This window comes from Solea senegalensis, linkage group LG21 (genome assembly GCF_019176455.1).
Source record: "Solea senegalensis isolate Sse05_10M linkage group LG21, IFAPA_SoseM_1, whole genome shotgun sequence".
Classification (NCBI taxonomy): Eukaryota; Metazoa; Chordata; class Actinopteri; order Pleuronectiformes; family Soleidae; genus Solea; species Solea senegalensis.
Window position 1 is genome coordinate 7,851,724 of NC_058040.1, and position 24,812 is coordinate 7,876,535.

Genomic DNA, 24,812 nt, shown 5'->3' on the forward strand with positions numbered 1-24,812 from the left:
TAGCCAACATATGGGTCAAATCAGGGCTATATTCCCTATATATTCCCTATATTCAAGATGCTGTTTGAAGGCCTCTAGTTTGCCAAACTACGATAGAGAGATTCTCACCCACTCACTCACTCATCTTCTATCTCTTTATCCTCCATATTAGGGTCCCAGCTAACATAGGGGTTCCCCAGACAAACAGCCATCCACTCTCACTTATGGTCAAAATAGTTTGTCCAATTTACCTAATCCCCCAAATCTACATGTTTTTCGACTGCGGGAGGAAACCAGAGAACTCAGAGAAAACCCACGCACACACGGGGAGAACATGCCAACTCCATGCAGAAAGGCCCTTGTTCCAACCAGATCGCGAATCCGGGTCTTCTTGCTGCAAAGGCAAATGTGCTAACCACTACACCAACTGTGTGGCCCCATGATATTAAAGTTAAATTTATCTTTAAGTTGAGCGACTCAAGCAAGTTAAACTGATAAAAACTTTATTCTGAAAACAAGAACACAACTCAATTTCTTACTGCAACACAAACTCTCACAATGAAAAACAATAATAACATAAATAAATAAAGTGGGCCAAGTCCAAGATCAACAGAAAATGAGTTATACTAAATAAACACAATGAGCCGGCATCCATAGCAATGAGCAAGAAAATAAAAACCAAAAAAAAACTTTAAGAATACTGTTGCCTCCAATAAAAATATAATAAACCGGCATTTATTTTAACACTAAAAACAAACAACAAATACAAGAAAACACATATTATGTGTGTGTGTTTTTTATTGTTTAGGAAACATAAAACTGTATAGCTATTCTGATCACTACTTCACACTTTTGTATCCAACCTGTCTTTTGAGTCGATTTTGACTTTATTCTGCCACAGAAACACCAGCCACAGTTTATCATTGCAGCTTATTTTAATAATACGATACATTTATTATTTTAAAAGAGATTTAATGAACACAATGAGGGGCCGTAATTTTAATTCTCCTCAGGTGAGGCTGAACATGCAGCTTTTAGGGCCCCCTGGTGGCTTGGGGGCCCACATCTAGCAAGAAAATTAAAATGATAAATAGTCGAGCAGGGCCCTCCATAACAGAAGAACAGTCACAAAAACACCCCAGGTTAATCATTAAATTACAATAAACAAATCATTAGAATAAATAACCCCTTTTACAACACCCTCTCACGTGCTTCTCAGAAACACATGTGACACTCACCCATGAGCTGCCTCATGCTGTCAACACTGAAGAAGATGACAGAGAGACTCCTGGTAATCTCTCAAATACGCACTTTGTTTTCTCTCCTCCCCTCTCATTCTCCTCTTCATTGAGTTCAAACTCTGCTCCGCTCGGAACAGGAGGCAGATCCTAAAGCTGCATGGATCGTGGACTTCATTGCTCAGCTATGCAGTAGAGAGGAGGATTAGCCCTGCAAGCTGAGCACTGGTGCACTGGACCTTTAACCACCACCAGGCTGACTGAGAGAGACAAAACTTTTACCTTCCTCTTCATCTTCCCCTTCTCCTGTTGTCACCCCCTCTTTCTTCTCTTTCAACTATGACCCTTCTATCAGACGACCAGTCTGTGCGGCCCCAGCCCTGCCAGCTCCTAGAGCCGGGCAAACACTTGAGCACTTCCATGCACCACTACTCAACAGACTGCATTGGCTCCAAAGAGGACTACATGGACAGTGTGGACAGAGCTGTGTTTGGAGCCACGGAGCCCCCCAAACGCTCTCGGGGTCGCCTTATTCTTCACGGCCTGGTCATGTTTGGAAGGGAATTCTGTTACGCTGTGGAGGCAGCCTTTGTCACGCCGGTGCTTCTGAGCGTGGGACTTCCCCGCAGCCTCTACAGCCTGGTGTGGCTCATCAGCCCCATCCTGGGCTTCCTGCTGCAGCCCATCATCGGCTCGGCCAGTGACTATTGTCGCTCTAAGTGGGGCCGACGGAGGCCTTACATCCTGACCCTGGGCATCCTCATGCTGCTGGGACTCACCCTGTTCCTCAATGGAGATGCTGTCATCTCAGGTAAGGGAGAGGTGGTGGTGGTGGTGGTGGTTGGAGTGAGTGAGTGTTTGAGGAAAATTAAACATTTCCTTGCTCTATCATATCAGAGAGTGAACCTTTATTCTGGTGTCTGACTCAGAGGGAATAGCAGAAATGAGTCATCACTTCTTTCCCTCACAGAGAAACAGGGGCATTGTAGAACATGCTGTGAGAATTTGACAACACTGTGATCTCATTTTTTAATTTTACATAAATCTTGATACTTTTCTAAAACAAAAAACAAACAAACAACAAAAGCAATTATTATTCATACATTACCTTCTCCCGGACACTCGAGCAATACATGTACTCATTACCCTCAAACTGTCATGAAATGATGTTGCTGGTTACACATACAGATCCACAATTCATGCACAAGGGTTATGATATGCGCTTAAATTATTTAGGGAGCAGCTAAACTCTGAGGAGAAGGTGTACAAAAAGAGACACAGTGAGTCAGTGAAATCATGTATGCAATAACAGAACTTTATGTTTCTGTCAGAAAACAAGCATTAAACATATCTATTCCTCCCCCGAAGAACAGATACTTGCGCCTGCTATCAAACATAACTTTTGCATATCATTGCTCATTCAAAGGTTTACCTAATGTTTTACATTGTTTTTTACTCATCGTGAATCCTTGTCCAGGTGGTAAATATTAATTTCACTCATGTCTGTAAGTTTTGAATTTTAAATTAATTTAAATTGTCAGACTGAATTAAGTCAGGGGGTGAACTTTTGAAATAGTGTATCTCCAAACTGGAATCAGCATCCTCTCTATCTCTCTGAACAGCAACTCATCTATCAGGAAAAAATGAAAAAAAGTTTTATTTTTTGACAGATGACGAGGGCCATAAACTCATTGCAAATTCACTCCGAGTGCTTTTTCATGGGCTTGTGCCAGGCTCCAGGCAGCATCACGAGAAGAAAGAATCTGTGAAAGTATTATTTTTTTTATTTTTTTCAGAAAAAGGAAGAAAAGATTAGTTGAGTAAATGGCACTCTACATTCTTTGGACACGTGCTACCTCACTGCACAGGCACAGAACTGCTGTGTTTGTTTCTCGGGATCACTGAGGACAAGTGTTTGATTCTCACAGTATCATATCTGATACTAACAGTGTGTGTGTGGGGACCTAAATCTGTTTACGAAGTCATATTATGGGGACAAAAAGCAAGTCCCCATAATGTATGGCAGTGTTGTAATGTAACAAACTACAAATACTTCGTTACTGTACTTGAGTACTTTTATGCCACTATAGTTCCTCTAACTATCTTTCTTACTCTTTACTACTTAGTAAAATCAGAAGAAGAAGAAGAGTTGGTAATGGATATGTATTTATAGAGTGCTTTTCTTGTCTTGATGAGCTGCTGATCTTTCATACCCATTCACACACTTGGACATGGGGTTAAGTGTCTCACTCAAGGACACATATAGACTAGCAGAGCCAGGAATTGAACCCACAGCCTTCCAGTTGAAAGACAACTCACCCTACCACTGAGCTACCATGGCTCAATTCTAACTCCTCACTTTTTTAATACTTTTACTTCTAAAACTTGAGCACATTTCATATCAGAAAATGACTTTTAATACTTAAATACAGTAAATGTCATATACTTTAAGACTTTTGCTTAAGTAATATTCTAAACAATTCCACTTCTACCAAAGTCATTTTCTGGTAGGATACTTGTACTTTTACGCAAGTATCCCTTTAAGGTAGTTTATACAAGACGGTTGTATGGTTACAATGAGGTTAGGGTTAGGGTCAGAGTTAGGATTAGGCCAGTAGTAGTCAAGGTTAAGGTTAGGGATATGATTAGGTTAAGGCTAGGGTGATGGTTAAGGTTAGGGTAAGGGACTAGTGAATACATTATGTCTGAGTCAGTGTCCTTGCTGTGAATGCTGTGTCTCTTGAGTTTGAAGCATTACAGTATAGAAAGTGTTTCTTTTTTCTAACATAATCTTCTGGGTAACTGATTATATTTTGTGTTTCTTTAAGAAAATGCTACAGGAATTGTGTGACATAATGTTTGTATTATATATATGCAAACACTGTGTATATATATATATATACATATATATACATATATATATATGAACTAGACTTAATACTGTTGACAGATCTGAAACTTTTTTTAGCTTTGTCACTCAGCCCCACAGAAGATCCATTCAGCCTTTTCTTGAATGTTGTTATCACTGGCTAAACACACTCTTCTACTTAATTATAAAAAAATCCCTTGAATGACACAAGCATGCTGATAATTTTCATTATTTATTAATTTGCTCACATCACTTTAACCTGTCAGAGGTAATTAGTTGCCCTGTGTGGGTAATAACTCTTAGTTGTTCTTTCGGGATATCTATCCGTTCAATACATAGAGCTGCAAATTTGAAACCTGAGGAAACTTGATTGTGCAACAACTGCTGCTGCTGCTTCTGCTGCGGTGACACATGATGACAGATGAGATGTTTTGATGTTTTTGACCAATCGTGCCAGAGTGTAACCAATCAGAGTTCAACATATGGGTCAAATCAGGGCCGTTTCTAGCTTTGTGGGGCCCCTATATTCAAGATGCTGTTTGGAGGCCTCTAGTTTGCCAAACTACGATAGAGAGATTCTCACTCACTCATCTTCTATCTCTTTATCCTCCATTTTAGGGTCATGGGGGGACTGGTGCTAATCCCAGCTAACATAGGGGTTCCCCAGACATTTACCTAATCCCCCAAATCTACATGTTTTCCGACTGCGGGAGGAAACCAGAGAATTCAGAGAAAACCCACGCACACATGAACATGCTAACTCCATGCAGCAAGGCCCTTGTTCCAACCAGATTGCGAATCCAGGTCTTCTTGCTGCTAAGGCAAGTGTGCTAACCACTACACCAATTGTGTAGCCCCATGATATTAAAGTTAAACTTAAGTTAAGTTGAGCCACTCAAGCGAGTTATATTGATAACATTTTTATTCTGAAAGCAAGAACTCAACTGAGTTTCTCACCGCTACACAAACTTAAACAACCCAAAACAATAATAACATAAAAGCAGGCCAAGTCCAAGATCAACCGAAAATGAGTTATGACTATTACTTAGAGTAAAAAAAACACAATGAGCCAGCATTCATAACAATGAGCAAGAAAATAAAAACAAAAAAACCTTTAAGAATAATACTAGACTGTTGCTTCTAATAAAATACATTAAACTGGCATTTATTTTAACACTAAAAACAAACAACAAATACAAAAAAAACACATATTATATGTGTATAATTTTCATTTTTTAGGAAACATAAAACTGTATAGCTATACTGATCACTACTTAGTGATCAGTATATTTAACATCACACTTTTGTGTATTATGCAACCCACATCACAAACTAATATTTACTTTTATTATTTAACCATTTTTCCTCCTCTGTTTTCTTCCTTTTATGTTCTCTACTGCACTAGGATCATTTATTTTTGATGCCATAATGCTGTTTGCCATTAATCCCCCCACTGACGGGAATGAGCTGTCAATCATTCCCATCGCACCTGTCTTTTGAGTCGATTTTGACTTTATTCTGCCACAGAAACACCAGCCACAGTTTATCATTGCAGCTTATTTTATTTATACCCTACATTTATTATTTATAAGAGATTTAATGAACACAATGAAGGACCGTCATTTTAATTCTCCTCAGATGAGGCTGAACATGCAGCTTTTGGGGCCCGCAAATTAAAATGATAAATGGTAGAGCAGGGCCCTCTATAACAGAAGAACAGTCACAAAAACACCCCAGGTTAATCATTAAATTACATTAAACAAATCATTAGAATAAATAACCTGTTTTACAACACCCTCTCACGTGCTTCTCAGAAACACATGTGACACTCACCCATGAGCTGCCTCATGCTGTCAACACTGAAGAAGATGACAGAGAGACTCCTGGTAATCTCTCAAATACGCACTTTGTTTTCTCTCCTCCCCTCTCATTCTCCTCTTCATTGAGTTTAAACTCTGCTCCGCTCGGAACAGGAGGCAGATCCTAAAGCTGCATGGATCGTGGACTTCATTGCTCAGCTATACAGTAGAGAGGAGGATTAGCCCTGCAAGCTGAGCACTGGTGCACTGGACCTTTAACCACCACCAGGCTGACTGAGAGAGACAAAACTTTTACCTTCCTCTTCATCTTCCCCTTCTCCTGTTGTCACCCCCTCTTTCTTCTCTTTCAACTATGACCCTTCTATCAGACGACCAGTCTGTGCGACCCCAGCTCTGCCAGCTCCTAGAGCCGGGCAAACACTTGAGCACTTCCATGCACCACTACTCAACAGACTGCATTGGCTCCAAAGAGGACCACATGGACAGTGTGGACAGAGCTGTGTTTGGAGCCACGGAGCCCCCCAAACGCTCTCGGGGTCGCCTTATTCTTCACGGCCTGGTCATGTTTGGAAGGGAATTCTGTTCCGCTGTGGAGGCAGCCTTTGTCACACCAGTGCTTCTGAGCGTGGGACTTCCCCACAGCCTCTACAGCCTGGTGTGGCTCATCAGCCCCATCCCGGGCGTCCTGCTGCAGCCCATCATCGGCTCGGCCAGTGACTATTGTCGCTCTAAGTGGGGCCGACGGAGGCCTTACATCCTGACCCTGGGCATCCTCATGCTGCTGGGACTCACCCTGTTCCTCAATGGAGATGCTGTCATCTCAGGTGAAGGAGAGGTGGTGATGGTGGTGGTGGTGATTGGAGTGAGTGAGTGTTTGAGGAAAATTAAACATTTCCTTGTGCTATCATATCAGAGAGTGGACCTTTATTCTGGTGTCTGACTCAGAGGGAATAGCAGAAATGACTCATCACCTCTTTCCCTCACAGAGAAACAGAGGCATTGTAGAACATGCTGTGAGAATTTGACAACACTGTGATCTCATTTTTGAATTTGAAATGCCTTTCCACTTTCATAAGCTTTTCTTTTAATTCCAGTTCTGGAGTTGGACTTCCATTTTTTTGCTATCAAGCTATCCACAACATCGCTCTCTCAACCTCTCTTAGCACTCTGGGGGGCGTGTCGTGTAGTGTGTCTGTGGTCTGCAGTTAGAATTGCGCTTTTAGGACTTCGCGAAGGCCAGCGATCTTTTGTTTTTGGCCTGCCCACTTAAAATCAAACCGTGATTGGTCAATTTGCCCATCACTCTCCAAACCAAAACACATATCTTGGCCTTCTCCGGGATTCGAGAAGTCCTAACCAATTAATGAGCCAGCTAACCGGGCCTAATAGAGACTGACAATCTTGATTATTTATATATACATATATATGTATATATATATGTATATATATATATATATATATACATATATATATGTATATGTATATATCTATATCTATATCTATATATATATAGATATATACATACATATATATATGTATATGTATATATATACAGTCATGAATGTACACACACAAAGGACATTTCCTGCAGGGCGACACAAAGCTGTTCCTCTTTCAGATTAGCTTGAGGGCAGGAACACTGGATGTTGTGTAATAATTCAATAATTGTATATATCTTGGTATCATTTTCATCTGTGTTATTGTTATTGTGACGAAAATTCAATATAATACTCACACACTTTGAGATACAACACATAATTGCCTCAGACTAGTGAGAGGTTTCTCTCCTGAAAAAGTTTTGTTCTTGTTTTCTTTTGATTGGAACTAGACTTAATACTGTTGACAGATCTGAAACTCTTTTTTTATTTTATTGTAATGCTTTTAGCTTTGTCACTCAGCCTCACATAAGATCTCTTCAGCCTTTTCTTGAACGTTGTTATCACTGGCTAAACACACTCTTCTACTTAATTATAAAAAATCCCTCAAATGACACGAGCTTGCTGATGATTTTCATTATTTATTAATTTTCTCACATCCCTGAGACCTGTCAGAGGTAATTAGTTGCCCTGTGCGGTTAATTACTCTTAGTTGTTCTTTCGGGATATCTATCCATTCAATACATACAGCTGCAAATTTGAAACCTAAGGAAAGTTGACTGCGCTACAAATGCTGCTGCTGCTGCAGTGACACATGATGACACATGATGACAAATGATGACAGATGAGATGTTTTGTTGCAGAGCTGATCGTTGACCGGTCACAGAGGAGTACGTGGGCCATCGTAGTGGTGATGCTCGGTGTGGTGCTGTTTGACTTCGCTGCAGACTTCATTGAAGGACCCATCAAGGCCTACTTGTTTGACGTGTGTTCACATCAGGACAAGGAGCGGGGTCTGCACTACCACGCTCTCCTCACAGGTTTGTGACATGCTCGGGAACCTCGTCTTTCTGTCGTATATGTGTTTCTGTGGTGGCCATTTCCTTGTCTACTTTGCATGTTGATTGTTTTACTCTGCATCACTTTGTGCTAATAAGTGCTTCATGGGCTGTGCAACTACCATAGACCATTTTACAAAAAGTGACGTAGTCTTCTGGTTTGCTGGAGGAGGCGGAGCCGAAGGTGAAGATGTTGCTCCTGTTTGGATGGAAGTCTGATGGAAAAATGATTTCCGTTACATAGGAACTCCATTATTCTGTGTCCAAACGATAAAAGGAATAGTGGGTATTACCGTTTTTTTATCTCATGCATGAGTGCTATGAGTGTCCTGTGTCCTTTATCGGCATTGTGACTAAACAGACACAGTATAGACATATAAAAGAGTCCTGTTGCTTCATCAGTGTGTGACTGAAAAAAGAATATGGTGAGTGTAAATGTTACTTCCTAAGGTTGTTGCAGTATGTGATGCCGTGTGCACGGTGCAGAATTTGTCACTAATTGATGAGACCTTCTTTGAAACACATTTAATTTGCTCTCGCCCAGAATTATAAGGCATCACTACCTATTACCTATCCATGTCTGCATGCTATGTAAACTCTGTAAAGGAATCCTTTTTTGCTGGTGTGGTCTGGAATCGAAGGGGGGGGGAAATAGCTCGTCTGACCATGTTATCATAAGCAACAACTTGTTTGTTTTCTCATGTGAAGTGTGTGTAAACCACACATTAGAGCCGTGTCTCAGTTCCTTGTCTGGATCCTCAGGGGTGTCCATTTGTCGTACAGATTTTGTCCAAAATGCGTCACAGCACAGCAGGCTGTTCTTATTGTTACATGAATCGTCGGCTCCTTTGAATTCATATTTGCCATCGGCCTGCGAATAATAATTCTGGTGTCTCCCTCCACTATATCCCAAAAGCCCTTGCATGCCAGCGGAAGAGCAATAAAAGTGGTGGTGATGCACCTTTCAGCTGCTATAAAAACCTTTTTTTTGAAAACCAACAACACGACCACAGGCTTAGTGGGGCCTGGAGAATTGTTAACCAAACACAAAAAATGAAGCATTTCCAAATGCTCAATCTCTCTCTGCGAGAATAAAGTGCAGTCGATTTGAATCACTCTTTCGCCCACTCGCTTTTAGCTGCCTTTACAAAAAACCTTTATTTCTCCTCAACAATACTTTAAGTAGTTTGCATGTCCAAATTGTTTCTTTGATGGATTAACTCTGATAAAATTAAGCTGCGCGTTCCCCTTCATGTGGCTCGATGCGTGATTAGATTACTCACTTGTGACATTGAGAGCAAATTATGTCTCAGATGTGATTAAGCTTTTCCCGGGATCACAGTATGAATGCAAATGTCCTTCCATGCATTTGCTGATGTGAATAAGGCTCTAGATGCATTTGTGAAAGCCTAGACGATAATTTAGCCCTTCAGACTCTCCTCACATTGTTGTACAACAACAAAGCATTTTTATGCCACATCAGTTGGCTTTTTGTTATAATTATTCATTTATTTATTGGTATTATTTGTGTTTGTAAAACCCCCTAAAATCAACAGATCCAAACCAGCCTGTGCAGCATTAACCTTTTAAATCCGAGTGTATCGCTGACGACACGTTTGCACAAGCGCACTTTGCATTACTGTAGTAATGTGGTAGTGTAGTAATCGGAAAAATAGTAATGTGGTAGTGTAGTAATCGGAAAAATTCCAGTCGATTTCTGAAAGCTGAGAAGTTGCACGTCAAAGCCAACATGTGGTTATTACAGTAATTTCACTCGAATCAGCATCTCTGTTGCCAGAGAGGAGTAACTCAATTTTTTTGGCTTGATTTTGCACATTGAGAGACAAAGAAACATTGAGAGACTCAAAAAATGTTATTGTAAATATGTTTTATACTGTTAAAATCCAAAATTCAAAATAAACCTTTTGGCTTTTCTTAAATTTTTTTAAATAGAAAAAACATTTTGAGAGTTATGTGTTAAAGGTTACTTAGAAGGCAAATTTAGTTATGTTGGTGGATACAACAGGCAGTAGGTGCTGTGAGCATGAGAGTCGGGCAGTAATCCAACCCTTAGCTAGTCATGTGTTGCAGTCACGGGTCTTGACTGAGAGAAAGAAAGTGAGAGAGAGAGAGAGAGAGAGAGAGAGAGAGAGAGAGAGAGAGGCAGACGCCAGGCACATGACCCTGCAGACAACCACGTGTGTGTTTACAGAGGAGGGTGCGTGAACTGTAGTGTAAATAAATAAATAATGCAGGTAAATGCTGGCTGTGAAAGACTATTATGGAGCTATATCAATGCCCAAACCCAACAGACAAACATACTGCGTTTTTAAATGTCCAGCTGTTCACAGAACAAACTCGTCTCTATGGTCTCTCCTCCGCACTGCAAATACATGGATATTCGTAATCCTGATCTCGTCACATGTGTACTGTAAAAGAAAACTTTCCATCACCATCATTTAGTCACTGTTATCACGAGTTAGTATTAATGTCCAGAAACCCATGGACAAATGTATCAAAAGTCACACGTTATATTTTGTACCAGCAGAATGCATTTCTATATACTCTATAGCTGAATTGTTATTGTAATGATTATCAATATGGAATAAAAATTATTTGAAAGTTTAATATATAACCCAGCCCTGCTTGAAATGTACATTTATTTGTAAATTTTTGTACACATGGGACACCTTTTGTGTATTTGCATGTAAACATTTGTGTGGGTTATAGTTTTTACTGTATTTGTGTCTTGAGGGAGGACATATTAGCCATTTGCTGTGTTTGAAATGTAGGTTTCATTCTTCGGAAGTGAAATGCATTAGTTTGCGATTAGTATTTTCTATTTGCCCTGCACATCCTGTCTGTTTGTGATTCAGCGTTTCCATTATGTGAAATATGATAGATGTTACTGAGCCCCTGGGTTTTTATCTACTGTCACTTTATGAGGTTGACGTTTGAATTGTAATGGCCTCAACAGGTGTAGGAGCCATATTTTATGAATTGCTTATTGAATGCTGGAATTGGTGCACACTTGGGATTGGCACATGAGTCATGGGTGTGTAATTATCAGGAGTATATGGCAGTTCACCGTGGAGCCATATCTTTTGTTGACTGCGTCAAGGTCTATTTATGTTTCCATGTGTCATTTGTTAGTACAAGTATAAACATTCTAATGTGTAGCGTGTATAATAAAAAAAATCACATTAACCTACAGTGGCATTGTTTTCGAAATGATTAAACATTGATCGGCCGCTATAACAGGCCTTTCATTTTCATCTGCTGCAATTTCAATTCGTCCACTACTTTTGTCAATTGTCCAAACGCCTGCACAAATATTGACCTTTCCATTGACCTTCACTGATTCAAAGTTTGCATACAGTGACCGTTTTGCCTGAGCTGAGTGATCGCCTCACTGTTCAAATACACTTCATTACGTGTCATCATAACAACATAAAATAGCAGGGTGAACTGCTGTGATATTCAAAACCTCAAGTTCAGTACAAAACACTGATATGGCAACTTAAAAAGGAAAAGCTCAGTTTCTTATTTCCATCAATGCACTCGTGCGTTTTGTCATCTACACAACAATCTCAAAGTCGGCACTGCACACACTGGTGTCATTTGTAAGTCACCTGCCAAGTTTGACGCCTGTCAAACAAACCGTTAACAGACAGACGGACAGACCCTCCTTGCATTGATAGATAAATATGAGCCACTCCAGAGGCACATGTGGAAAAGTGTGGACATGAATGTTAAAGCTGTGGATGGTGATGCAGAAAGAAGTGGTGCAAGTGACTCATGAAGTGCTTATTACTTTACTTGTCATTCGCTAAAATGAAAAATGGCCTTCATTCTTGAAGGCCACTTCTCTAGAACTCCTGTACATAATAGCTCTTGAGGAGGACACGATAGGGACAATTGGAAATGCCATTGAATCAATTAAATATATATTTTGTTTTGTTTCCACTTCACGTCCTTTGTTGTTGTTGTTGTTGTTGTTGTTACATTATGTCAGAAGGGTTACATATTTATGAACCTGGTGGAAGGATGAGGTCTTGGTCAAGCACCAGATGCAGACCTTTTTTTTTCTTGACATGTGTCTGGACCTTAATATAAATGATCTGAATCAATTGTGCAGCAGATTGTTTGACCTTGGTTGCATGTGCATGGGCACTTAGAGAGCTTTCATTCCGCAATTTGTGTTTGTATGTGTGTTCTTGTATTTGTGGCATTGTGAGGACATTTTGGCTGATCTTCACATCTTTTGGGGGGTTAAATGGTAAAGGTTAGGCACTTTAGTTGTGATGGTTAAGGTTCAGGATGCATTTGGTCTGTGAGGGTCCTCACTACGATTGAAGTAGAGCTAAAATAATTACTGGATTAAATGATTATTGATCATTACTATATTAATTGTCAACTATTTCGATCATCGATTAATTGTTTTGAGTGTTTTTAAGGAATTTAAACAAGTTTTCTGATTGTTTCTGCTTCTTAAACATGAATATTTTCTGGTTTCTTTGCTCCGCATAACAAAGAAAGCATTACAACTGAATCATTTTGGTTTGTGGACGAAAACAAGACATCATCACATTTGAGAACATCATCATTTCCAGGTTTGGCAAACACTGATCGACATTTTTTAACATTTCCTGATATTTTATGGCCCAAACGATTACTCGATGAATCGAGAAAATAATCTACAGATGAACTGATTATGAAAATAATCGTCAGTTGCAGCTCGAGATTGAAGTGCAAACATTAATCATTTTGTAAAACTGAAACTGAATTAGGAGTTAGAAAGTAACAAAACAAAGCAAGGCCCTTTTTCTTATAATAATTCAGATTTTCTTCAATGTTTCCAAGGTTATCAGACCTTGCACACCCGTCTTGTGCAGCATTTGATGTGTTATGTGTCATGCAACAAAATTGTGCGGCATTTCATTTGTCATGATATACAGTATGTCACTCACTGACACTGATCAAAATGGACTGATAAAGACTGGGTACAGGGTACAGACGAATAAGGCAGCAACTGAACACACCGCAGCAGAAGTAAAGGTTTCAAGCTTTCAAGTGGAGCAACAATACCAATAACTCAAACTGTAGTGTCATTCATAGGGTCCTTTTCAAGAGTGGTGCTACTCACAATATGCTGTTTACAGCAACAAGTGTCTCTGTCACAAGGGTAAAAAAATACTTGTTTAAGTAAATAAACTCAACGCCTACACACAACATCTGAAGAGAAAAAATGGCAAACCGCAGATTATCTGAAGATTTAGAACAGCGGCTATGTTTAGTGATTAGAAATGAAAGTTATATCTTCATAATCCATCATGATGTTGCAAATATATATAATATAATATAATATAATTCCCCACAATCTTAAATTAAACATGATTCCAAATGAAGGATGATATTTGTTTCCGTAACTGCTGCATGTGCACATATTATACGCAACTCTTTACTACAACATGAAATATCAATATTGTTTTTCTGCTACATCTTCCAGCTAAAATAATTGCTTCTATTCTAGTCTCTACACTCAACGGCCACTTGTGCCCTGTGTACCTGAAACAGTGTAGTGTTTTGTAGTGTTATATGAACGCTAACCAGTGTGGTCTTCTATTGTTGTAGCCCTGCTTCAATGGTCTTCTCCATATCATGTTTGGAGTTATTTATGCTTAATCATCTTCTGGCATCAACAAGGCATTTTCTCCTTGATACATTCTCTGTAAACTCTAGAGATGGTTGTGTGTGTGTAAGTCCCAGTAAATCAGCAGTTTCTGAAATACTCAGAACCATCTGGGCGAAAACACTAACACGCAACAGGTCGTCTTGACCTTGACTACATGCCTAAATGCACTGAGTTGCTGCGGCGTGATTGCCTGATTTGTGTGAAAAGGCAGTTGGATCATGTGTATCTGATGATATTATTATATAATGTGTTTGACAAACACGCTCACACTAGGAGAGACTCTCTGTAATAAGAAAGGTAGTGCAAATGTACTGCTGTGTGGAGATACGCACATGAATTAGCCCGAGCCTGTGCGACACACATGACCACCCACTCCTGTTTTACATAGCACTTCTCGAGCCTTTGTGACCACTCAAACCCTTTTAGACTACAGTTTTGTGATTCACCTGATCACTCCCACATTCCTACAGTGCATCCTTCTCTGTCGCACATCTGTCATGCCCATTCACAGCTGCCAGAAGCGACTTGAGTTAAGTGTCTCCTCCAAGGACATCAAGACACAGCCACTTCTGAATATTTATTGATACTTGAATACTATCAGGTACTGCTGAATGTACTCCTTACACAAGCAATCATTTTCCATCTACATGGTGCTTTAACTATTGCCCCTGTGTGTTACAGGCCTGGGTGGAGCATTCGGTTACCTGGTGGGAGCAATGGACTGGGGCCATTCTGTGCTGGGCCAGTTACTGGGATCCGAGTACCAGGTCATCTTTTTCTTCACAGCGCTGACCTGGAGCATCTTCCTCACTGTGCATCTCTTCAGCATTCCAGAGGAACCTCTGGGCAAGGACCAATCTGCCTCAGAGTCTTCACGCCCTGATGCCCTCCGCATACTGGGATCCCACTGCAATGGCTACGGAACAATGTCAAAAGACACATCTGTGCCAGACCTCAGGCCTCGATCATTCTCTGCTCTGGGAGAGGCAAACTCATTGACGTCCAGTGCCAAGCAGCCGAACGAGGAGGTATGTGATGTGCCGGATGAACAATTATGTGTATGGTAAGCAGAATACACTGGGTAAATTCTACAGTTGTTGAACTTCTTCAGTCTGGATACTTGGTCGACAAAAATCCTCCAATAATGACTCCAGCTTACTTTTTGTGTGAGACGAGGGCAAGTTCTCTGACTAGAAATGACGAGACCCTTTGTTCATTTTATTGAAAAATCACCTAAATCACCACTTTTCTTCCTCATTCTGTTGCTCAGTTTGAACTTTGGCAGGTTGTCCTCACCACGTCTTCATGCTGAAATGCTCTCACTAGCTAAATATTTGTGCTAACGAGCCTTTAAGCATGTGTACCTAATAACGTGTCATGTGAGTGGATACCTGGATACCTGGATATGTATATATTAAGCTTAAAAATCTATGATAAAACTATTGTACATGTATAGATAGCTTTATAATTCATATTATTAGATAGCTTTATAATTCCATTATCCATGTTTACAAAAATAATACACAAACATTTTATGTTCACAAGTTGTCCTTTTTCTTTTAAACATGCATCCATACAATCTTTAATAAGCTGAGACTAAGACTTACTAAACAATTTCCAAACACAAGGTACTAAAAATGGGAACATTTAGTTGTTTTTTTTCCAGGTACAAGGTTTTTTCTCCGCAGAACAGCAGTCTGAAATAACCTCCTCAGTCTGTTACACAATAGTGTGGATGATAAGATAAAGTTTAAATATGCTTATGTAAAACTCTGGACACCAACTGATCAATGATCGCAGGTGACTGTTTAAATAAAAGGGCAGCATCCATACTATGTTCTTGTAGCCTCACGTGGATGTAAAGACTTGAATTAATTGTCTTTAAGGTCCTGATTATTTACTTTACTTTTTTAAAGAACATTTACCATTTAACATTTTGTGCTTCATTCATTCATTCATTCATTCATTCATTCATTCATTCAATCATCATGCTCTTTTAAAACCTTGGTGAAGTGCTGAATATGCCGAGAACCTTACATTGCTCCCCTTCGCTTCAAGGTTTTAATGTTTACGTGTTATTCTAGCTGAAAGCTGAAATACAAGGAGAGCAACGCGTGCTTCTGTGAGAGGAATATAATGTTTGCATGTGTCCACAGGCACAGGAGAGGATGACGATTAGGTCTCTGATGAAAGCTTTCATCAACATGCCAAAACACTACCGCTGCCTGTGTGTCAGTCACCTGCTCGGATGGACGGCCTTCCTCTGCAATATGCTCTTCTTCACTGATTTCATGGGACAGGTAAAAAAAATAAATAAATGTTTGTGTCAAAGGGACAAAGTACATGTTTTCCGAAAAATCATCTCAAAGCACAGCACGACACGGCACAATTAGGTTACATCTCCACTACAGAAAAGTACCTACTTAACGTGGGCGGTGACTTGTTTTATACACGACACACATACACACACATACACGAGTGACTGACTTTATACCAGACTTCTGTAGTTGTTGGAGATTAACCCACGTTTTTAGGATTGTTAATTAGTTTTAACTTATCTACAATTCAGCACTGTTTGGCTTGATTTCTGTCCACACGTCTCCGGAGTACAGACTCCTACTCCACAGACTACGGCGGCAGCGGTCTGTGATGCCACTCGCGATCGCTGGTACTGTCCCTAAATACACCACTCCCATTTAAAAGACTCCTGTTAAATATAGAGGTTTCCCTGGTAGTTGTTGGAGATAAACCCACGTTTTTAGGATTATTAAGTAGTTTGAAGTGATCAACAGTTTGGCTTGATTTGTGAGAGGGATGTCTCTTCCTGTGACGGCACACTGGCCAGTCAGCGGCCGGCAGTCTGACCAATCATCGCATAGTACCTACCACTAGCACGCTTGGAACCTCACCAGAGCAGGTACTAAAAAGTTGTACCAGGTACTATGCTAGTGGAAACGCTACTCAAACCGTGGTGTGGCGTGGCGAGGCGAGTAGAGCCGGTGGAAATGTGCCATTAGAGACATCCAAGCTTTCATAACATCTTGGCTGGATTACTGTAATTCTCTCTATGATGGCTTAGATCAGTCATCTGTCTAGCGACTCCAGTGAGTCCAGAATGCCGCTGCTTGCCTTTTGACAGGAGAAAAGAGAAGAGACCACATCACATCACTTGTGTTGTGCTCCCTCCACTGGCTTCCTATTTGTTTTAGAATTGATTTTAAAATTGTATTGTTGGCTAACCCTAACCCTTGATTTTAAAATGTTATAATTGTTCTGAGGTCTGATAACAGGTCACTTTTAGATCGACTGAAAAAGTAGTTGCATCTAAACTCTCATTTGTATTCATTTTTATGTTTTATACCTTTTATGTTGCAGTACTCTGTAAAGTACTTTGGTTAACCTTGGTTGTTTTTAAATGTGCTTTAGAAATAAATTTGGACTGACTTGCCACTTGGCATTAAAATGCATCTTGGATGAGTCTCCTGTGACCAAATACAAATCAAATACACACTGACTTCATGACTTCACACTGAAAAAATTATAATTTTTAACAAGTCTGATGATACACATGAGTGAGTGTCAAAAAGAGAGCGTGAAAGAGGAAAAAAGAGCTGAGAGGAGCTGAGTGAATCAAAGCTTTCCACATGCTGAAAAAGTAGATAATAAGAAGAAAATAAATGAATGTATGAGCACTGATAAGTGTAGTAAACTGTAGTAAAACTACACAATGTCAGTAGAGAACACGGCGTCTAATCAGATCTGAGGACGCGTTGTGGTCATTCAGACCTGCTCAGTCTGGCTGCGAACAGATAACTGAGGATGGATGTTAGTACTAGGTTCAGTGTCTTAGTGTTTAAAGCAGTCCCACATTGAAAACACTGTGGTACAGCATGGTACAAGTAGTATGCCAGATTTGATAAACTATGGAAATAAGAAGCTGCGTTTATACCCAGTGTTACACAGTGTTCTTGTATAATTAGGGGTGTCACGATTCACCAAATCCTCGATTAGCGCAGATGGATCTGCCATTTTTAGACAGTTTAGTCAGTTTTTAATTCCCCATTTTGATTGTCTACATGGTGTCATGTGCAATGTACGACACGTACAGGCTGGATAGATAGATAGATAGATAGATAGATAGATAGATAGATAGATACTTTATTGATCCCAAAGGAAATTTAAGCATCCAGTAGCAGTAGCATACATTAAACATACATTACATACAATTTTTTATTTTTTATTTATTTTTTGTTAAACTGTAATAAAACTATAAAGTGACTGCAGAAGTAAAAATGTGTTATAAAATATAAACTATATTAAAAATGTAAAAGTGACAGTAGAAGTAAAAAATAATAATATACAAATAAGATTGACTGGAATTGAATTGAATTGAATTAAACGATAACCAGTCAATTGAAAACTAAGTTTAAAAATAAGAGAAGATAAGTCATAGAGAGCCATGTGGCTCTGTGTTGCTCTGAAGGTCCAGCAATCTGTTTATATATATATAACATTCGCATATATGGAAGGCAACACCATCTGTTTGGCATTCCATAACACAATTCCAGTATGCTAATTAAATGTTTAAATCAAGGGTTTTCCACCACTGAATAAAGTCACATGTCAAACACGTCTGTAGCACTAATTATCACTTTAGCGCGGACGAGATCGTGACGTCGTTACGATCAATACTCAATTTACAATCGAGATCGTCAACGCCCCTAATTTCCACACATACCCACTGCAGATCCGTGTCTCTCTTTGTCTCCAGTCGAGACATTATTGAGAGGGGTACCAAGGCTTTTTGGAACAAGAGACCAAACAAAGTTTGAGGCCCAGAATAATAATTCTGCTTGTGAATATACAATATCACTGAAGCAGTATTTCACATCTTTCCTTAATCTCTGATGTCTCAATATAATATATCTCTTTTTCATGTCAAGTTAATTGTGCTTCTGTCTTCTCCGGTGTGCAGCATCACTCTTTAACCTCGCAAGGTATATGTTTTGGTTTTGTTGTCGCTAAGGGACATATAAATTGTAGTCCAAAATGTGATTTCACGTCAGATGGGACAAATTGACAAGCTCCATTAAGTCCTCTTTCTGTGAGCGCAGATGGAGAATGTTTGTGTGTGCGTGTGTGTGTGTGTGTGTGTGTGTGTGTGTGTGTGTGTGTGTGTGTGTGTGTGTGTGTGTGTGTTGGGGGAGTCTGTCATTGTGCATAATTATCTGTTGACATGGGTTAATCCTTCAGAGTTTCACAGTGTGCTTACTGATCAAAGGATATGCTTCACACCATGGTTCACTGAGATATAATGCAGAGCCATCTCTGCAGGCTGTATTATAAAATACATGTGTAGTCAGTGGGTCTCGTGTTAAGTTAAAAGGAAATCACCTTGCTTTTGAATAATATATAAAAGCACACATCAAGGAGAAAAGCTGACATGTATGGACAGAATATTATAGCCTGTAGTGTACAATTAACCTCCTGTGTATGAGTTGGGCATTCACCTTATCCTGATTCTTACACCTCACATATAAGTAAGTACCTGATTTATTTACAGAAATGACACTGAGGATGTGAGTTTCATTATTCTATTTTTACATAACTGAGACATAGGGTCTATTTTTCACATGACAGATGGGCAAAAGTGGTTTTTCAGTGGGGAGTGACACTGATGCTCTCTCCATGTTTTTTTGCAGATTGTGTACAAGGGAAATCCTTATGCTGAACACAACTCAACAGCCTACCTCACATATGAGAGAGGAGTTGAAGTCGGCTGCTGGGGACTTTGCATTAATGCGGTGTCGTCTGCTCTCTACTCCTGTAAGTACTTGTGTTATTGTGGCACTAAAGTGTAAATACCTTACATTGAAAAAAAAGAAGGAGTTTTGTGTAGTTATCAGAGCTGGACTTCAGTCAAAGACACTTACATCTGTAAAATACATCAGTTTCTGATTCAATCGTTTTAAAGATAGATTTAAAGTGGTAATAAGTTGTTTGTTTGTTTTTTCAATGTGGTTGCATGAGGTACTGACACACGTCGTGTTTCCACTACCTGGTTCCAGCTCAGCTCGACTCTACGCGGTGTGGTTGGTTTTCCATTATAATATAGTACCTCCTCAACGTGGGCGGAGTCATCACAGCGGCTGCATGAAACTGCCGTGACTCCGTGACTGCTGACGTGTCAAGCAGTTGTTTTCAGTGTAACTGAATCATTAGAATCAGTTAATTAGAACAATTTGTTCAGTACTTCCCGCGTGACTGGCGCACAGACTCTGTCTGACACAGTCACTGGACTGAAATACAGCGGCAGGGTTTGTAATGCTTTCAGCAGTGCTGTCACTAAATACTCCAGACTCCTCTTTTCAACATTGAGATTTTAGACATTTCCTTGCCAAATGTTGTAGATTAACCCACGTTTTCAGGATTGTTTTAATCGATCTACAGTTAGATATTGATTCTTGTGCCTCTTCCTGTGATGACACTCTGAATTGACGTCACGCATAGTATCAGCTCAGCTCGCTTGGAACCTCGCCTGAGCAGGTACTAAAAAAAGGACCAGGTACCAGGTACTATAGCTAATGGCAAAGCAAAATAACCGTGCCATGCCGAGGCGAGTAGAGTGGAAACGCGCCAATAGTTTGTGCTGTCGTCGAGCACCAACTTGAGACATGGACATTACATAATGCAGGTATAAGCTTTCAGCTTTTAACAAGAAGAAATCTCTGACAGAACCAGACTCAAAAAATGTGCGACATCCGCCTCAAGTGATTGGGGTGAAAGGAAAAATGGGGGACAGACGAGAGGTGAGGGACAGACAGGACAAGAGGAAGCTGAGGTAGAGACGAAAGAGACAGACCAGGAGCAGATATATAACGTTGTAACAAGTTATAGGTTTAGACAAGACACTTATGACAGTGTCGTACATATACATATATATATATTATAGTACTACGATGTCATTTATACACACAGTAGCATAGATTGTTGATGAAACTTAAACTGATATCATTTTTAATCATAGCATAATAATGATTGCACCTTTACAACTTTATCCTGGAAACTTTATTCTCATAATATTACGACTTTATTCTGAAAAGATTAAGAAATTCTTTTTCACTCTGGGGCAAGATTCTCAAAAGCCTTTAATTTTCTGACTTTCATTTATTCATCCATCCATCCATCTTCTACCACTTTATCCTCCACATGAGGGTCGTGGGGGTCGCTGGTGCCAATCCCAGCTGACAAAGGGTGAAAGGCGGTGTTCACCCTTGACAGGTCGCCAGTCCATTACAAGGACACACGGTGACAACATTTGCCTAATCCCCAAATCTGCACGTGTTTGGACTATGGGAGGAACCTGGAGAACCCGGAGAAAACCCACGCACACATGGGGAGAACATGCAAACTCCGAATTGTCTGACTTTATCATGATTTCTGACCGTGTCGTCCATCCCCCGATTTCAATTCAGCTTTTCTCTGACTGTTAAGTGAATGAGATATACAGTAGTGTTCTCCTCCCGCATCACCTGCGCTTGTGTGTTTCCAGATGTGCAACGTTTCCTTCTCCAGTACATCGGCTTGAAGGGCTTATACTTCGTGGGCTACTTTGTGTTTGGTATCGGCACCAGCCTCATTGGCCTCTTCCCCAACGTCATCACCACGCTCATCCTCTGCAGCGTATTCGGAGTCATGTCCAGCACGCTCTACACCGTCCCATTCAACCTGATCGCCGAGTATCAGCGTGAAGAACAGGTACTGTGCTCGCTGCAGGAATGATTAGATGTCCAGGATTAAAATACATCTTTAGAGAACAAAAACAAGGAGAACTTGTTAGGATGGTCCTTTTATTTGGTTATACCTGTAAGTATGGGGAGAAAAATCATGAAGGTTTTAGTTGAAGTCTGTCTTGAAAACAAAGAAAAATTATGTCTACGTTCACTTTTACTCTTTTAGAATCCTTTTCCATTCCATTAGTTTGTTGTTCTTCGCTGGTACATTACGTTTTTTCTTGGCACAAAGCACGGATCCACTCATGAAAACAAACTGCTCCCCTGGAGCTCTGCAAGGTAAAAGGATTTCAAGGGGAACCAATAAAAAAACAAAGAGTTTGTTTCCTCTTGTTACTGCCAAAGACTTCATTAAGTGGGATCTTTTAATCGGTGGCCTCCTCTTTCCCCTCTATAGACCAAAGAAAATGTGGTTACGTTACTGAGTAAAGTAAGTGGTGCAGAAACTACAGCATGTACTGGTTATAAAGAAAGGTTGAGCCACATGGACCACTATTATTCACAAATTTATAGAAAATCTGCCCCCAGACTCTGCAACAGTCTCCCACTCTACAGTATATTAGAACCTCTTTAGAGACTTTTAACTCTTCCCTTCTCTTCTTCTCTCTGGCGTTTCATGAAATTAGCAAATTTTACGTTTTATTGTTTTTACTTATCATCTATTTGTGTAGTTATGTATTTTTTGAGCATGATATGAATGCTCCTGTCAGCGCAATTATGCTGTGCAATATAAGTGACTGCCAATTATAATTATAATAATTATAATAGTGTCCTAAATTAGGATTTCATTTCACATTAAGAGAAGATCTGCAAAACATTTCATTAAATCGGCTGGCTGTCCGTATCTGGAAGAAAATAGAAAACCTTTAATTTCTCTTCATTTATCTTTGAATAAGAGTCAAGTCCGAGTAGGTTTGGACTCGTAAAAATTGATTTTAAAAGCGAAACTTGAAATTAGGAGATGGTGTGAAAAAATTAAAACTGAAACGTGAACGCAGTATATGAGAATGTCTCCTAATATATATCTGTTTGTTCAAAGCTGATGCTGATACTGAAACATTGATAACATCAGATCTTCTATCTTCATTCTTTTCTTTTCCCGTGTTGCTCCGATCATCCATCTCCAGGAGAAAATGACAATGCAGGGACACAGCGAAAGTCCGCGCGGCACCGGCGTGGACTGCGCGGCGCTCACCTGTATGATCCAGCTGGCTCAGATCATTGTGGGCGTGGGACTCGGTGCTTTGGTCAACTTGGCGGGAAGTGTAATTGTGGTGGTGCTCTCGGCCTCGACCGCGTCGCTGTTGGGCTGCGTCTTCATCGCCCTCTTCATCAGATATGTGGAATGATTCTGCTCAAATTGAAGTGCTTTAATGGTGTTTGTTTTAATAAATACGTGAAGATTATTTATTATATCTTTAAAGTGTCTTTGACGTCCGTTGATCCTTTAATTAACGGCCCGGCGTGTTTGCAAACCAGAAAGGATTCAACCCCTCGGTTTCAACTCTCTCCCTTATATCTCTTTTGTTCAGGAGGCAAAAAGAGTTCAATTTGATCTCAAGTGAGCCGGACCAGTAAAAGAATTGCATAATAGCCTATAAACAACAAGAACTCGAAATGTTTCCCTTTGTTTTACATTTAATGAAGCGTCTTTTTTACAAAACATATGATGAACAACCTGAAATTTATTGAGAAAAACAAGTGCAATTTCAACCATATTATGTTGAAAGTTTATCATTTATTTTACATTCAATTTTCACAAATTCATCCTCTGGTGGGCCGTTCCTGGCCTGCGAGCCGTATGTTTGGCACCCCTGGTGTAAAACAAGACCAGTTTTCCCATACAAGTACATATACAGTAAAAAGCTTATTCCAAGGCTTTGAAATAATTGTGCACTCATACATCCATGCGTATGTAGAGTCTAATCCCACAGTTCTCAAACTGTGGTACGTGGACCACCAGTGGTACGCGAGCATCCACTGGTGGTGCAATCAGAAACACTGTTCTACTGTATATACCAGGCGTGGAACTGAGGAAATTTGAGTGTGTAGCAAATGAAACAAATAACAAAAAAATAATCTTTATTTAATTATATTATACCAGGGTGTAAAGTAAATGTGAGGAAGAGGAGCAAGTTATGTTATTCGCAATAAATCTGCCTCCTGTGAAAAGTCTCTCTTTGCTTGGCCTGTGATGATGTTTTTGCCTCGGGAGCGCAGTATTTCTCAGGTGCCACTTGGATTAAAAACGTGTGAGAACCACTGTTGTGTCAGTGTTACACAGGGAACCTTTGAAATGAACCCCCTGTCAAAAACATGTAACTTCCTGTTGCAGCAGTCGCTGTGTCTGCAGAAAGATGTAGCGAATGTGCAAAGTTTGACACCAGGCAGCTGTTTGTCACCTGCTGAGAGCAAAGATTCTCCATGTATATGTCTTACGCTATAGTCCGAAGCCTTCATGTCTTTGGTGTTTTACTGCAGCTGCCAGCCTTAGTGGTGAATTATTTGTGGAGCCGATCCTGCCTCCATCCATTCCAAGCTTCCGCGGTGCACACACTGGGACTGGACTTAAAAGTTTAAGAAGCAGACGTCTTGTGTCAAAGTTCAACCTTTTGATGTGAATATAATTGCCAGACTCCGTATTTTTCAGCGAACTAGAGAGAGCGGGGGAGCACAGTCTGTGTCATTGCAAATATCATTTTCTGTGGGGGATAAAAAAAGGCGAAACAAGTTATTATTCAAAGATGAACAAGTGTAACTCCTGCACTGTAGGAAGCACGTTGGCAGAAATCCATTTGCACAAGAACAAAAAAAAAAGGCTGTGTCACAGGAGTGGTGTCACCTTTCCTTGTGAGCGGTGGATGATTCTTCCATTCTCCATGCTCTTCATTGTAGTTTTTCTCCGCTGCCAGGCTTTTGTGGGGGCTGACATCAGTAGCCAGCTCACGTTTCTAAGCATGTCTTCACTCTGTTGTACAACTGAA

At 40.1% G+C, this 24,812-nt stretch overlaps 1 protein-coding gene across 2 annotated transcripts; it reads left to right on the top strand.

The window, feature by feature from the left end:
• Window positions 1-744: 744 nt before the first annotated feature.
• On the top strand, window positions 745-23,234 carry slc45a2 (solute carrier family 45 member 2). 2 transcript variants are annotated; one of them, XM_044012456.1, is made up of 7 exons: window positions 745-2,028; window positions 8,146-8,322; window positions 14,717-15,063; window positions 16,192-16,335; window positions 19,738-19,861; window positions 21,588-21,793; window positions 22,956-23,234. In XM_044012456.1, the coding sequence occupies exons 1-7, from the start codon at window positions 1,557-1,559 to the stop codon at window positions 23,175-23,177; spliced, it is 1,692 nt and encodes a 563-aa protein (XP_043868391.1). In that variant the 5' UTR covers window positions 745-1,556; the 3' UTR covers window positions 23,178-23,234. The 2 variants fall into 2 exon arrangements, with proteins under 2 accessions (XP_043868391.1, XP_043868390.1); XM_044012455.1 differs by lacking the exon at window positions 745-2,028 and adding an exon at window positions 5,858-6,730.
• The last annotated feature ends 1,578 nt before the right edge of the window (window positions 23,235-24,812 follow it).